Raw genomic sequence first — 15,220 nt, 5'->3', positions numbered from 1 at the left:
TTTTAACTTGACTCATAGGACCTAAGTTGATGAAACACATGAAAGGAAGCAAAATGGTAAAAATGCTTCCTGCAATAACAAAAATGTAAGAAAGATATGATACAAAATAAATCTAGTAGAGAAACAATATATATTCATAATTGCATATATAATGACAAGTCATGTATACTAAAAAACTATTACAAGAAAAAGATACACCCTCCAAATTTGATATATATATTTCATGGAGAGCAATCTCAGGCTACACCTGTTTAGTCATTCACCCAAGGTACAATCCCAACCTTGTCCCTTTTGATTTCAAATCCTTGTACTCAACAAGCATGAATGGCACAAGCCTTATCCTTGGTGGGCTCATTAAGAACCTTTCAACTTCACCAACAAATTAAAGACCCATTGATAATTTTAAAATATTTAGACTACATAATAATGTCAACATATGATAATACCTCCATTCTAAACATCAAATCTATAACCTTAAAAAAAAACACACACAACAAATAATTTCTAAAACTATATGTTTTAAAACATTAATTGATACTTCACGACACGTCTTGAACCTTAACACTTCACCATCCAAAGCCAAAAGTGGTTAACTCAATGCTTGTTAGATCAGAGAAGCCTTGATGGGTAAGTTCATGGCGCTACTGTAAGGTGACTGTAGATCTTCACCACTGTCCTGAAACAATGAGGGCCTCCCAGGGTCCTCAATTTCTATGCTGCCTTCCAACATCTTCGCCACTTTGCCCATCGAAGGCCTCTCCTCCGCCCGACTCTGAATACACCACAACGCTGTCTTCACCACTCTCCTCACCTCTTCCATTGCACTTTGGCATTCTCTTATCCCCTCTAATCTTTTATCCACAACCACTTCTGCCTTACTTTCTACCATCACCATCTGGAACGCCCATTCAGGAAAATAGAACTCGCTGTCTTGTTCAGGTGAGCTATCTATATTTCTTTTCCCACTAACCATTTCAAAAAGCACCATTCCAAAGCTATAAACATCCACTTTTGCCGTGATAGGATAGCTTTGAAACCACTCTGGTGCTAAATATCCCCTTGTCCCTCTGATCGTAGATACTTTCAGGGTGTGCTCTTTTTCAACCAATTTAGCCAGACCAAAATCAGAAACCTTAGGGCAAAAGTTCTCATCAACCAAAATATTCTCTGGTTTGATGTCACAATGAAGAACCCATTCCAGGCACTCCTCATGAAGGTAAGCAATGGCTCTTGCGACTCCCAAAGCTATTCGGTATCGAACACCCCACTCCATTACAGTCGCTACCTCTGTGTCGAACAAATGCCTCTCTAACGACCCATTTGGTATGAAATCATACACCAGAAGTCTATGCTCGCCTTCTGCACAGAATCCCCACATGCGAACAAGATTGAGATGATGGATTCGCCCTATGATGCTCACCTCTGCCCAGAATTGTTGTTCTCCATGATGAAGTCCTTCAAGTTTCTTCACTGCAATCTGCCTCTGATCGGGCAAAAGGCCTCTGTAAACTGGCCCAAATCCTCCCTTCCCCAGTATATTGCTGAAATCATTGGTAGCTGCTTTGAGCTCTGCGTATGAGAATTTCTTAGTCCCACCGGAAGGAAGAAGATCCATGGCGAAAATTCTGGCTATGTCTCTGAATTGCGAGTACTTTTTCAGAAAAGCACCGAAGGCATAAACCCCACACAAGAGCTCTAATCCAAAGAAGCAGCCAATTATGATGAGATTTCGTGTCCTGTGGTCCGGTTGTCTCCTGGGGAAGGGTATTTCTAGACTGATCGGACAAACATTTTCGACTACAGAGAGCAAACCATGATAACCATTCCGAGCTTCTTCACTGCTTGCAGAGGAAATCTTCAAATACATGCGCGTTTCTGCTTCCGGGGACCAATATCCGTTGAACAATTTGCCGAATTGATAGACACAGTTTCCTGTGTCCAGTTTGTGGGCAAATCCCAGACAGCTGCTGTTCTTCCTACAGGACTCTATGCAGACTTGTAATCTCGTGGAGGGCTCTGTTGCAGAATTGGGTCCGTCAAAATTAACGAAATCCAAGGTAAGAAATGTTACATTGGTGAGCTTCTTGACATCATTGTGGGGTTTGCAGGTTCGATTATCAACTGGGCTCGGGTCGAAACCAGGTGGGCATTCGCAGGTTGGTTTCCAGTCCGAGTTTGTCCTGCACACAGCGTTTTCTCCACAAACTCCATGGATATGGCAGTGCTCTGAGACAGCTTCCCACACTATTTCCCATGAAGAAGAGGGAGGATATTTTCTCCTACTGTACATCCGGAGATTTCCATCTTTATCTAAAGTCAGTCTTCTCAACCGGTCCTTTTTGCCGAGGTCTGACGCCATGATCATTGAATCTACATCGATGTTGCTTGCATTCAGATACCCATTGTTGTCCAGATTAACTGCTGCAAAGCTACCGGATCGCCAGTACCATTTGGATTCCTGAACTTCCTCTTTCTTCCTGTGATAGTACAAGCAAAGTTTCTTGGACTGTTGCTCTATAGAAAGAGAATAGTAGTCCCCATCTCTACCATAAGTCCCGTTTGCCATACTCGACTGCAAAACGTCTCCTGCGGTGAAATCTTGTGTGGGAAGAAGATTAAATGTGGGGAAGTCCTTGAAGCTTTCCCACTGATTGAACAGCAGATTGCCTGACTCCTTCAAAATAAGATCCATGCCATTTTTAGAATTAGGCATGACCTTGCTCGTCCACGCAATTACACCATTCTCGTTTGAAATAGAGAGAGACCCGCTTTGTAAGATCACAGAAGAGTTGGCGCCCACAAGAGAAGTTGAGTTCGCCATCCATGCTAGAGTTCGATCTGAATCGTTGGCATACCAGACAGCAAAGGCATAACGATTTGGTGTCACGTTATAAAACCCAGCACAAAACATACCATTTGAAGAAACCAAGTACGTGTTGTCGGTGGGTTTCCAACCAGAAGAATTCAGAAGAGCAGAAGAGAGACGAGCTACTGTCTTGGGCTCTTGACTCTTGCTGTCACCCACACAAATCAGGGCCATGAAAATAACCAGTGAAATCCACACAGCGCCCATGGTTTTGGCATTTACAAAAGGGATCATATGTTTTTCTTACATAGACATATGTAAGAGAACTATTTATGACGATTTATTGCGATTTCATAAGCCGTTATGAAGGGAGAATTGGTGACAAGTAATAGGGCGGCTTTGGTAGGGCCGTGGTGAGGTAATACACATTTAGGTATAACCACAAAAGCTGAAGGGCATCAGACAAAGTTCATTGTTCAATTTGACGACTAATTTAGCTTTAGAGTCGCATAAAAAATTGCATGACGGGTCGTGCCAGTGCAATGACTTCTTGTATTAAAAAATAAATTAAATGTTAGACAAAGACATGAAAAGGACGGATTCGAGTGCACTCCACGGCATACCCCTAAGACTAGATCAAAATGGCTATTTAATGAGTTATCAGAATTATCCATTTTTTATTTATTAAAAGTGTTCTATAGTAGTATTTAGTAGTGATGGCTATTCAATGGGTTACCAGAATTGTCCATTTTTTATTCATAAAAGTGTTCAATAATGATATGTAAAAGTCACTATGTTGGTTGAATAGACATTGCCACACTAGATATCTATGAGTATTGGTCAATTATAGAAGTTAGATTTGGTTCAAGGATGGATTTTTTTGGTAAGTAGATTGCATTGTAGTAAAGAATGTGGTTCATTAATAAATATGTTGAAGAAGTTACTCATAGATAATGGAAGCATAATAATGTGATCGAAACATAAGCATAATAATGTGTTTCAAAAGTGGATTACAAAGGAAAAACATAGATGAAAATTTACATAAAACACATCAAGATTTTATCTAAGGACAATTCAATTAAGGCCCCTTAGATTGAATCACGTTAACAATTGTATGGTACCACATGGCATTGCATGGTGGAAGGCATTCAATCTAACGGTCTTTGATCAAAGGTCCCTTTGAGTATATAAACAGAGGTTGACCAATTGTTTTGTTATATGGTAAGGACATTGAATTGACTTCAAGTAAATCTATTCGAACAATTCAACCTACACAGAACACAATTTAAATTTTTTAATCTACAACTATTAAATTGATATAATTTAATGTTGATATAATTTTTTGTTAACATTTAAGTCATGTTTAAACTATATGATAAGATTTTAATTGAAATATTTTTGGACAAAAGAAAATTTAATTTTTTCGTTTAATATTTTGATTAAGTTATATTACATAATCAAATTTTATTATAAATAGATCATTATAATCAAATATCATTATTATTACTCTCCCTCTACATAGTTCTCATTATCTTCCATGTTTGATGTGCATGACTTTGGGCTCTCTCAATTTTTCAATGGAAGAAACAAGTTGAACCGGATCAGACACGTTCATTAGTTATCGACTTGAAGACTGGCTTGACTTTGACATCTCATAAAGAAATCTATGCTGATATTTTGAACATGACTGGTTAGGAGAAGTTGCCCGTGAAAGCTGAAGCTGGTCAATGCCCGTGCCATAACTTGTGTTATCGATAAAGAAAATTAATTGCCAGACTTAGACTTAGAAATAAAAAAGGTGAGACTTGACTATAGGGGCACCAGTAAATCCCAACGATGCTTCCAACGAGACAATATATACAAGCCATGATATTTCCACTGGGGACAAAATATTTGGAACCATTTTGTACGTTATCACCAAAAACACTGTAGACCCATTATTGAAAGGCTGGTTTTTCTCTCACAACCCTAGTCTGAATTGGAACCCCAAAGAACACTTAGGTGACCATCTTATCAAGTGCAATGAGAGCATGAAACACCTTGAAAACGGTATGAAGTTAGAGGTTGGGAATTGGTGGGAGAGCTAACATCTATATGCTTCTAGTTGAGTCTATTAATATGGTCATTAGATCTATATGTCATTGAGTTAATGGGATTAGAGAGGAGACTTGGTCTCAGAGGTGATGGAGTGATGGAGAAATTGAGGAATAGCCAAATGTTAGATATCATTGATTTCAATTAGAAGTTAAACAATGAAAATAGTTTAAAGACCAAATAAACAAATCACAAGCTATTAGGGAAATAGTTCAATAAGAGATTTTGACCATAAAACATGAATTAAACCAAGCCAACAATGAAAATATATAAGGGAAAGAGACACCCCTCATATCAAATAAATACAATTAGCAATAGCAAACATAGATGGAGGTCAAAGAGGCCAAGTCAAAGGAACAATTTAAAGAGGCCAAGTTGTAGAAACAAGTGGTAAAAGGGCCAATAGAGAATCAAACAAAACTTGTAGAGAAATAATTTAATTTTTGAAAGTGCAAAGAAAGAGACCAACATGATATAATTGTAAATATAATAATAGAAGGACTACAAAATGGCAGGGAAGATAACCACACACAAAGTTAATAAAATAATTTCTTATAGACAAAAATTTATAGATAGGCCAGATCCACCAAAAAGTAGAATTAGAAGAAGGAAAAAATAGAAATGTAAGTGTAATCTTGAAAGCATAAAGCATAAAATTAAGCTATTATGAAACAAAAGGTTCCCTAAACATCCACGATTTTATATAGATGAAAACCTAACTTTAGCATAGCTGGTGATGGTGCTTCTGCATTGAGGTTTAGGGTTTTTCTACAATTCCTAAGGTTTTATTTGCCTATTTTGGCTAAAATCCTAAACCATACATTATGGTCTTGTGCTAATTTTACATTGACCTATTAGGCTAGTTAGATTCCAACTTAAGTAGTCCTTTGAAGTATTTTTAATTGTTCAGAGACCAACCCCTTACCCCCTAATTCTTTAGTGTTCTTGACTCATCACATGCATTTTAAGCAACTTAAGTCATTCTTGTCTGGCCTCTGTAGGCAGTCTCCACCTTGGTGCATGCAATGTAATGTAGTTGGTTTCGTGGTTTCTTATGTCCATCTTCAAAGAATATCCCTTTTCTACGAAACCACGACATAACTTGTTGTCAACCTAATCAACTAATTTAATGGGACCCTTTGTGTTGATTTGTGTTTTTATGACACCAAATTTGTCTACCACAAGGTCATCACAATTGTCATCCTTCAAAGTTACAAATTTGTGCAGTGGTGCCATGTGTCATGTAGGGCCCACCTTATTCCTTTTTGTTGCTAATCTTTTTATCACAAGTTTTGTGGTGGGGCCATCTCTCGCATTCATTCATTGTAATTGTATCTCCATGTAATGGCGAAAATTAGGGTTTCACTGTAGAATGTAGTAAAACCTCTAATTTTTCTTAGGGGCCATCAGACTAGAGAAAGATGGAATTTTATAGATTTAGCCTTGATAAATCGAGATTCTTATTAGATTCCTGGTTTCTTAGATGGAGTTTTTCTTTCCCTTGAATTGAATTATATTGTTGAAGATGCTAAAATTAGGGTAAATGGGTGAATATTGAAGAGACTGGGCATAAATAGTGAGCTATAGCCACCGCATAGAGCTAGAAACCTAGATCTAAGAAAAGTAATATGATTTGGATATGTTCTCCAAAATTCTACCTAAATTGTTAAGACTGTGGTGGTGGTCGTCATGGTTGTCTGAGCTTTCTACCATAAAAAGGGAACCTGTTCATCTCTGCAAATATTATCGATCCTCTCGAATGTAGCTCTGTACTTGTTCTTGCACATAGTGAAAAGGGGGGAAATGGTTGGGAATAGGAGTTTGCCTAAGTCATGGGGGCTTCACTAGCTAGGTAATATTATATCACGTGCATTCACATTGGGGGGTTTAATATCCCAAAAATGAGGATACAATATGTTTCCTATCGGTGAAAATAGGGGGGTTTTTAATTCTAGCTGTGAAAATATAAAATATTTGGTGAAAATAGGGGGGCTTTTAATTTGAGCTATGTTTTGGGAGGGGGTGACAAAAAAGGAGTTTAGGGCAATATTTTTTGAAAATAGGGGGATTTTGTAGTATTCCATGAACAAACGTGCTATAACCGAGGCTCACTAAGTGAAGCCCCCATGGCCTAAGTCAAACCCTAGTTAGAAATTAACCTTGAATGAATAAATGCAAATAATGAAATAAATAATGGAAAGATATATCTTAGATTTGCAATTGTTGATGATGATGCTTTGCTTCTTGAATTTAATCACATGTGTGATATGAAATGGCATGGACATGACAAAACCCTAATCACACACACATGCTTGCATATGAATGATGTATTTTTCCTCCACAACAGTTGAATGAAGAATATGCAACCTTGAAGATCTCTGAAAATGATTGATAATGAATACTTCACGGATGCAAGGATTTGATTGCTTGATGCCTTATCTTGCTTTGAGATTGATGGATGAAACTAGGTTGATCAAATGTCTTTATATATGAGTATTTAGGTAAATTACCAATTAGGCCAACCTCCAATAGACATGAAGAGACACAAAGATGGATTCCTACCAGAGGGATAGGAACCCTGTTCCAATTCAAAATTGGGCCCCACTAAAAGGGACCATGGCATTGGGCACCATGGTCTAGGACCAAAGTGTTGGGCACCATGGTCCAAGACCAATGTGCTAGGCATCATAGTCCTTCTCAAAAAAGGACCACAATGAAGCCTCGGGGAGAAGGATACCCCATAAGGGAATCCATCAATGGGTGTACATGGCATCAAAACTAGACAATAAGCACAAAATGGACTTAGATAGGTGATGAGGATAGGACACACTAAAGTAGGAGCACAAACATGAGGTGTAAATTGGCCTAGTGACAATTTTACGACACTACATTTAGCCCCCACTTCAATAGGAGTATGAGCCTATGCAAATACACACGATAAAGTAGATGAAGAGATGAAATAGAGGAGCAATTAGGATAATAATCACAAGGAGTATAAGACCTCACCAATTTCAAGGAACCAAGACCTCAATCTTTGGATCTTAACTCACATAATCGCATGCAAGGACACACAAAACAAGACAAAAAGGCAATAAAGGTAAACAAGGAAAAAAAAAAGGCAATCAAAGACAAAAAGGCAAAAAGACACACAACAGAAAAGATAAAAACAAAAAACAAGACCTCAAGTCAAATAGTTAAAGAGACCTCGCTATCAAAATGTCTCAACACTAATATCATTCTTGAACAATGTTATCTCAAGAACACAAGTGATCCCATAAAAAGAGAAAGAGCAGACATCATCCATGAACTACAAATAGAAAAGCTATGAGATCATGAGAATAAAGATAGAAATCATGGATACATATTCTAGATGTGTTTCTCTAGGTGATCCATGAGAAGAAGAATGAGAGAAGACATGGATACACATTCTAGATTTTCTTTTCTAGGTGATCCATGTTGGGGAGGCGACTAGGAATAGTCTAGCTATGTTATTCTAGTTCCACTCATCCTCGTGTGTGTGTGCAAGGGTAAGTGCACCAAGATGGTGAATAGAAAAGTGGCCACATGTAAAAAAAAATGAAATTTTTCATAACCCGTGCGTGTTCTGAAAATTCAAAAATGAAGCCTAGCAAAAAAAATTAAAAAAACAAAAAGTTCCTTAAAACCCATACGGGTTTTGAGGAACATTATATTTTTTGGCAACCCACGGGTTTTGGCCATTTTGAACGCCAAAGCCCATGGAACAGTAGCGAGAGGAAGCCAAAAAACCACAGAACCCGCATAGGTTTGGATCATTTTGGATTTTTTCAGCATTAAGAGCAATTTTCAACAATGGCACCTCGTCAAACAGGTAAGATTTGATTTGTTTGATTATTTTTGTTTCCATTTTTATTGAAGTAGGGTTTTTTAATTGATTTAAGTTTTGTTTTTATTAATTTGATGTCAGATTCTACAAGCAATCCCCAAAAGAAATAGACAACAAAGACCTCCTCCTGCATAAGCAACACAAGAAAACCCTGTAAACAGTGCACATGAGCAACAAGAAAACTCTCAAGACATTGCTCCACAACCACAAAATCCTCAAAATGTTGCTCCTCAACAACCACCACCACCTTTAAACCCTCCATGTCCTCCATTAGATCGTATAGATGACACACAAGAGGATTTCATCAATCGCCTGACACAAAATAGTGCCCAAATTTCTATATTGGTGAATAGGTTGAGTTCCTCTAGTCTTGAGAACCACTCAACCCTTGCCACAATGCTAGAAATAATGGCCAACAATGCAAATGAGGTATCTAGGGAGGTTACGAAATGGGGTTCATGGAGGGATAGATGTCAAACATTTTATGTAGATGGGTTGTCATATGATCAAGTGAAAAAAAAGGGCATACTTAAAGCTGACATATGTGCTCTTTTCATTGATCCTATCACCAGTAACAACCTAGAACTAAATACGAATCGGTTTCCTATACATGTGTATGTTCATGCTAGGCTGAATGAAGCTTTTTGGGATAGGTGGTATATGGTCTTTGACCAACCACCTTGTAATAATTGGGAGGTACCTCTATATTTTTTGAGAAAGTTGTATTGTGAGTTTATCCTCAACAAGAAGCTGAATTACTTGGACATTCAAAAATTTTAGGGTAGAGGGAGAGGCTCTGCATAGGATAGACCTGGGGCTCATAGGGTGGTACAACCAAAGCACAAGAGGTGTAAAGATCCTAAACCCATGGTTCATGTCATTGTCCCTATATCCTTGAAGGAGCCTATAGAATTACAGACTCTTCAGGTAGCTGCATCATTGACTGATGTCATTATTCAGCATGGCACATAGTTGGTCAGAGTAGAGGATTTACCAGCACCTATGACACCTCGTTCATTAGTGCTAGCTCCTTCATCAGTGGCACCTCATGCATCATTTGGAACGGGCCAACCCATTCAGCATATGTGCGCCACCTACCAGGGTGTATGTTCTGGTGTAGACACTAACGCGGATGAGGATGGTTTGACATCTCTTTCATGTGCATGTTGCGGGAGTAGATGCCATGCTTCCACTACCAAGGATGTGGCCCTCACCGATGACCTGATGAGTATGTTGTTCCCTCACTATCAGTCACAGGTGCATTTAATTCTGTTTATGACATGTTATCAATTAAGTGACTAAATCTTATAAAAAGAAATGAATTTTTATTTTTTGAACAATTTAAAGTGACATATAAATAAAATGCATTACAGGGTGCAATAGGTGGTGGTATTACACCACATACTTTTTAGTCGACTCCACAGTCACGAGTAGTTTCTCCACCAGAGGTAAAGATTTGAAATTTGTTAAAAATATAATAATACATTGGTTTCAAAATATCTTCTGTTAATATATATATGTATCATTACTTGGTGTTTTATAGTGCTTATCAGGGGGCTGAGATGTCTCAACTTGATGATATCACGCTTTTGGCCATTGACTTTCGCCTAGATAGCTACGCGGTACCATTTAGATTTATATATTTTTTACTTAGGTGATATATTAAATACATGCTCTTTACCCTTATGTTAATTTTTTTTGTTAGTTTACCCCACCTACCTTGAGGACATCTCATGTGAGAGTGTCGTCCTCTAGCACTCCGAGGTAGAAAAAGATATCTTCTTGGACACCCAAACGATAGAAAGTAACTCAATACAATTTAAATTCATTTGTTGAATTTTATTATGATTAAACATGTATATGTAGATATTGATAAATGCCTTTAATTTATTTGTTATATATACAGAAACATATGGGGTTTACAAAATTAATGAATGCACCTGATGTCGATGAGGTTCAGCAGAGGGAAGAGGTGATATCTTCATATTCACTTTGGATTGCATTCTTGCTTGTTCGAAATAACTAAATCCTTTTATGTCTATATCATATGTTATCATTTTTCATACAAGAAATGGTAATAGTTGCATTAGATTCGACTAGGCCTCCTAAGGTTATAGGAGAACTATACGAGGCTTCGGTGTACATTTATTCTACATATGTTAAAAATATTTGTTCTATCTAGTTTGTCAACAACTTTGGGTTATTAGCTTGTATAATTGTCTTTAACCTATTACAGCCCCCTTCCAAACTTCCTACTGATGTTCTACCATTCCATTTCATTAGAAGTCCTACACATATAATATGGGATCCAGCACAAAAAAGGGAAAAGGTATGTCTATCTTAGATCAAATCCTTTCACTAAGTGCACAAAGGAGTTGAAACCCTCTTGTTAACTCCTTTTGGATCACTTACCATGGATATAGGAAATGGTTGTAACTGATTCATTTGTGACCATACCTCCTACGACTATAGCACATCCATTTGAGTCTCCAGTATGTTTTAGTTTTTTAGTCTATTTATTTTTAATTATTATGTGTTATTTGACATATATGTTATTAACTTGTATTAATGTTTTTTTACCAATTACAGTCCCCTTTAGGACTTCCCATGAATCCTCAGCCTCACCCAATTGCAGAAGACAAAGATGAGGTAATCAACTTTTCAACTTCAAACAATTTAGAGTTTAGTATTTAGTTATTTTGATGTTATATTGAGAAAATATATTTGATTCGACATTTGAATTGTTCTTGTGCAACCCCCTGTAGAGCCACATACTGCTTCGAAGAGGCTTGATTTTGATGATCTGCCACAATAATAGATACCGATAGAGACAAATAGTTGTAGTTTTCATCATTGAAGGACCAATTTTTTTATATATTCGACATTTGTATATGTATATATCAACTTTGATAGACATGGCACATGCCACATTTTTGTAACTATTATTGATTTGACATCTATGAAATTTTTTTATATGTACACGATTATTGTTCATTTTGATATATATGAAACTTGATATTCAATCCAATTTGATCATTGATATATATGAAACTTGATATTCTTGAAACTTAGTTATTTTCTATTGAAATGTGATCAAACTTGTTCATTGTGTTTATGTCTTCAAATGTGATCCAATTTGTTCATTACATGTAACTCATATGGCGTATACTTTTAAACTAGGTTGCTCATATTGTGTATACCCATGTACCCAAGTACCGACACCGGTAATGATTATATTGTGTATTTTGATTGAGTGAATTTTCTTTGAGTCCTTTTGAGGATTGACGAAAGTAAGTTGCATGAGTTTGAACATTTGAATGTACAATGAAGTAATCTTTAGCTCTTTCATAATTTTCCTCACCTCTGAGTCTATCTTGGGTTTCAAAGTTTTACTTCATGACTTAACCTTTGGAGCGAACTTGAAGTGTGAGATTTTAGGAGTGAACTTCGGCTTCAAGCAACTAGGAGAGAAATGCATATTTCAAGTATCAAAAGAGTTGTGAAAAGTTTCTTGCTTGATGAATCGGTGTTTATGAGTGAAGTTGATAACTTTAAGAGCTACAAGCTTCAAATGAAATTCTTTACTTCATGTTTGACCTAAGAGGAGCAAAATAATTCACTTCAAGGGTTTCTAAGGAGGAATAAAATTGTTGCTTCATGAATTGGGGAAATGAAGCGAAGTTATGCCTCATACATTTGGGAATAGGAGTGAAGGCATTTACTTCATGAGTTTAGTGTGAGGAGCGAAGTTTCAAATTCATTTTCAAACACATTAAAGCGAACTTCATCTTCACCTTTGAGCACAATGAGCAAACTTCATGTTGGAGAGGAGATGAGAGAACTTCATATTCAAGAGGAGATGAGTGAACTTCAACTTCAAGAGGAGACATCAACGAACTTCATGTTCAAGAGGAGATGAGCGAAGTTCAACTTCAAGAGGAGATGAGAGAACTTCAACTTCAAGAGGATATGAGCGAACTTCAACTTCAAGAGGAGATGAGCAAACTTCGTGTTCAAGAGGAGATGAGCGAACTTTGTGTTGGAAGAGAGATAAGCTAAGTTCATGATTTAGTAAGGTAAAGCGATCTTGAGGGTAAAGTTGAATCAACTTCATGTGCTAAAAGAAAGGAGCAAAGTTCTTAATTATTGAATTGAAGGGAGTAACCAAGGTTTTAGCTTCGTGTTCAAAGAAGAATGAGCAAAATTCAACTTTGAGATGATAAGAGCGAACTTCAACTTTGAGGTGATATGAGTGAACTTCGAGTTGAAACAATTAAGAGAAAAATGACAACTTCATGAGTTGAAAGATTAAAGTAAAATTGCTACTACACGTAACATGATTTAAAGTGACGTTATTACTTCATGTGTTTGAGATAAGGAGCGAACTTCATGCATGAAGAAACTAGAGTGAAGTTATTATTTCATAAACTCATGCTTCAGAGCAAAGTTTTCATGTATTGAATAAGGAGAGTGAAGTTTTATTACTTCATGAGTTGATATGATGGAGTGAAGTTCATCATTTCAAGAATCAATTAAGACAAGATTTGAGTGCCCAAAGCAGATTTAAAATTTATCTAAGGATGAGTAGGCTTAGGTAAGGTTTTCATTTAAATTTTATTCCATAACAAGTCGGCCTTAGGATAAGAGACAAACCTATTCATCCAAATTGCCTATAAAAGAAGAGTTGAAGCAATCATTTTAACATCAACTCAAACCAATTATCTCTTCTTTCATCAAAAACCATCAGTGAGAGGTGGCAAAATAGTGCGTCATTCGTTATGCTCATCGTGGGAATGAACCATCAGCGCGAGCACATCTGGGTGGTTGGGTTTACGCTAGGTGTGCCCTTGTCTCACTCCCAAAGATGTCTAATCATTCCGAGCCACCTCGTAGCGATGATTTCCCTTGAGCACTCAAAGTTGAAATAATGGTCAAAATTTGATGTCACGTAACTCGGAGATCGTGGCACTTATGGATGATTATTTTGAACCTACAGGGTCGTGTTGGCAGTTCTTAATAAATCCTCTCTCGGTTTCAGACAACTCAATTACGTTTTCTTGTGGTGAGATTTTTTTTGTTGCATCAAAAACTGTCAATGAGAGGTGGCAAAATAGTGCATCTTTAGTTTTTCTCGTTGTGGGAACAAACCGTTAGTGTGAGCGCATTTGGGTGGTCGGGTTTATGCTAGGTGTCCCCTTTTATTGCTCCCCAAGATGTCCGATCATTCTGAGCCACCTCGTAGCAACGCTTTCCCTTGAGCGCTTAAAGTGGGAAAAATGTCAAACTTTGACATCGCATAACTCAGAGACCATGGCACTTATAGATGATTCGTTCAAACCTATGGGGTTGTGTTTTCACTGCCTGAAAAATCCTCTCTTGGTTTCGAACAACTTGATTTTGTTTTCTTGTGGTGATATTTTTTCTGTCGCATCAAAAATCGTCAGTGAGAGGTGGCAAAATAGTGCATCTTTCATTATGTTCGTCATGGGAATGAACCGTCAGGGCAAGCGCATCCACATGGTTGGTTTTATGCTAGGTGTGCCCTTGTCTTTCTCCCCAAGATGTCCGATCGTTCCGAGGCACCTCGTAGTGATGCTTTCCCTTGAGCGCTCAAAGTGGAAAAAATGATCAAACTTTGACATTGCGTAACTCAAAGATCATGGAACTTATGGAAGAGTTGTTTCAACCTATGGGGTCATGTTGTCTCTGCCTAAAAAATTCTCTCTCAGTTTTAGACAACTCGATTCCATTTTCTTGTGATGCGATTTTTTATGTCGCATAAAAAACCATCAAAAACCGTCAGTGAGAGGTGCCGAAATAGTGCATCTTTCATTCTGCTCATTGTGGGAATGAACCATCAACGCAAGCATGTATAGGTGGTTGGGTTTATGCTAGGTATTCCCTTGTCTCACTCCCCAAGATGTCTGATCATTCCAAGCCACCTCGTAGAGATGCTTTCCTTTGAGCACTCAAAGTAGGAAAAAAGGTCAAACTTTGATGTCGCGTAACTCAGATATCGTGGCACTTATGGACAATACATTTGAACGTACAGGGTCGTGTTGTTTCTTCCTAAAAAAGACTCTGTTAGTTTCAGACAACTTGATTTAGTTTTCCTGTGGTGAGATTTTTTCTGTCGCATCAAAAACCGTCAATGAGAAGTGGCAAAATAGTGCATCTTCCGTTCTGCTCATCGTGGGAACCGACCGTCAGCGCTAGCATGTCCGGGTGGTTGTTTTTACACTAGGTGTTCCCTTGTCTTTCTTTCCAAGATGTCTGATCATTTCGAGCCACTTCATAGCAACGCTTTCCCTTAAGCGCTTGTTAGTCCGCGCTTGTATTATGTCTTTTTCACGTTCTTTAAATTTTTCCCCCTTTGCAATTTTTCTTGAACTGAACCTCTCACTTGAACCATTCTAGAGTTCAAGGTTCAAGTTCAAGTGAGGTATGTGGTATAG

At 37.6% G+C, this 15,220-nt stretch overlaps 1 protein-coding gene across 1 annotated transcript; it reads right to left on the bottom strand.

The window, feature by feature from the left end:
- Positions 1-451: 451 nt before the first annotated feature.
- LOC131064294 (G-type lectin S-receptor-like serine/threonine-protein kinase At1g34300) lies at positions 452-3,122 on the bottom strand. The gene has a single exon (XM_057998397.2). The coding sequence runs from the start codon at positions 3,098-3,100 to the stop codon at positions 605-607; it is 2,496 nt and encodes an 831-aa protein (XP_057854380.2). The 5' UTR covers positions 3,101-3,122; the 3' UTR covers positions 452-604.
- Positions 3,123-15,220: the final 12,098 nt, after the last annotated feature.

The sequence above is a fragment of the Cryptomeria japonica genome, chromosome 2 (assembly GCF_030272615.1).
Source record: "Cryptomeria japonica chromosome 2, Sugi_1.0, whole genome shotgun sequence".
NCBI lineage: Eukaryota > Viridiplantae > Streptophyta > Pinopsida > Cupressales > Cupressaceae > Cryptomeria > Cryptomeria japonica.
The sequence above is the reverse complement of the archived record's forward strand: the minus strand, read 5'-3'. Positions and strand labels throughout refer to the sequence as shown.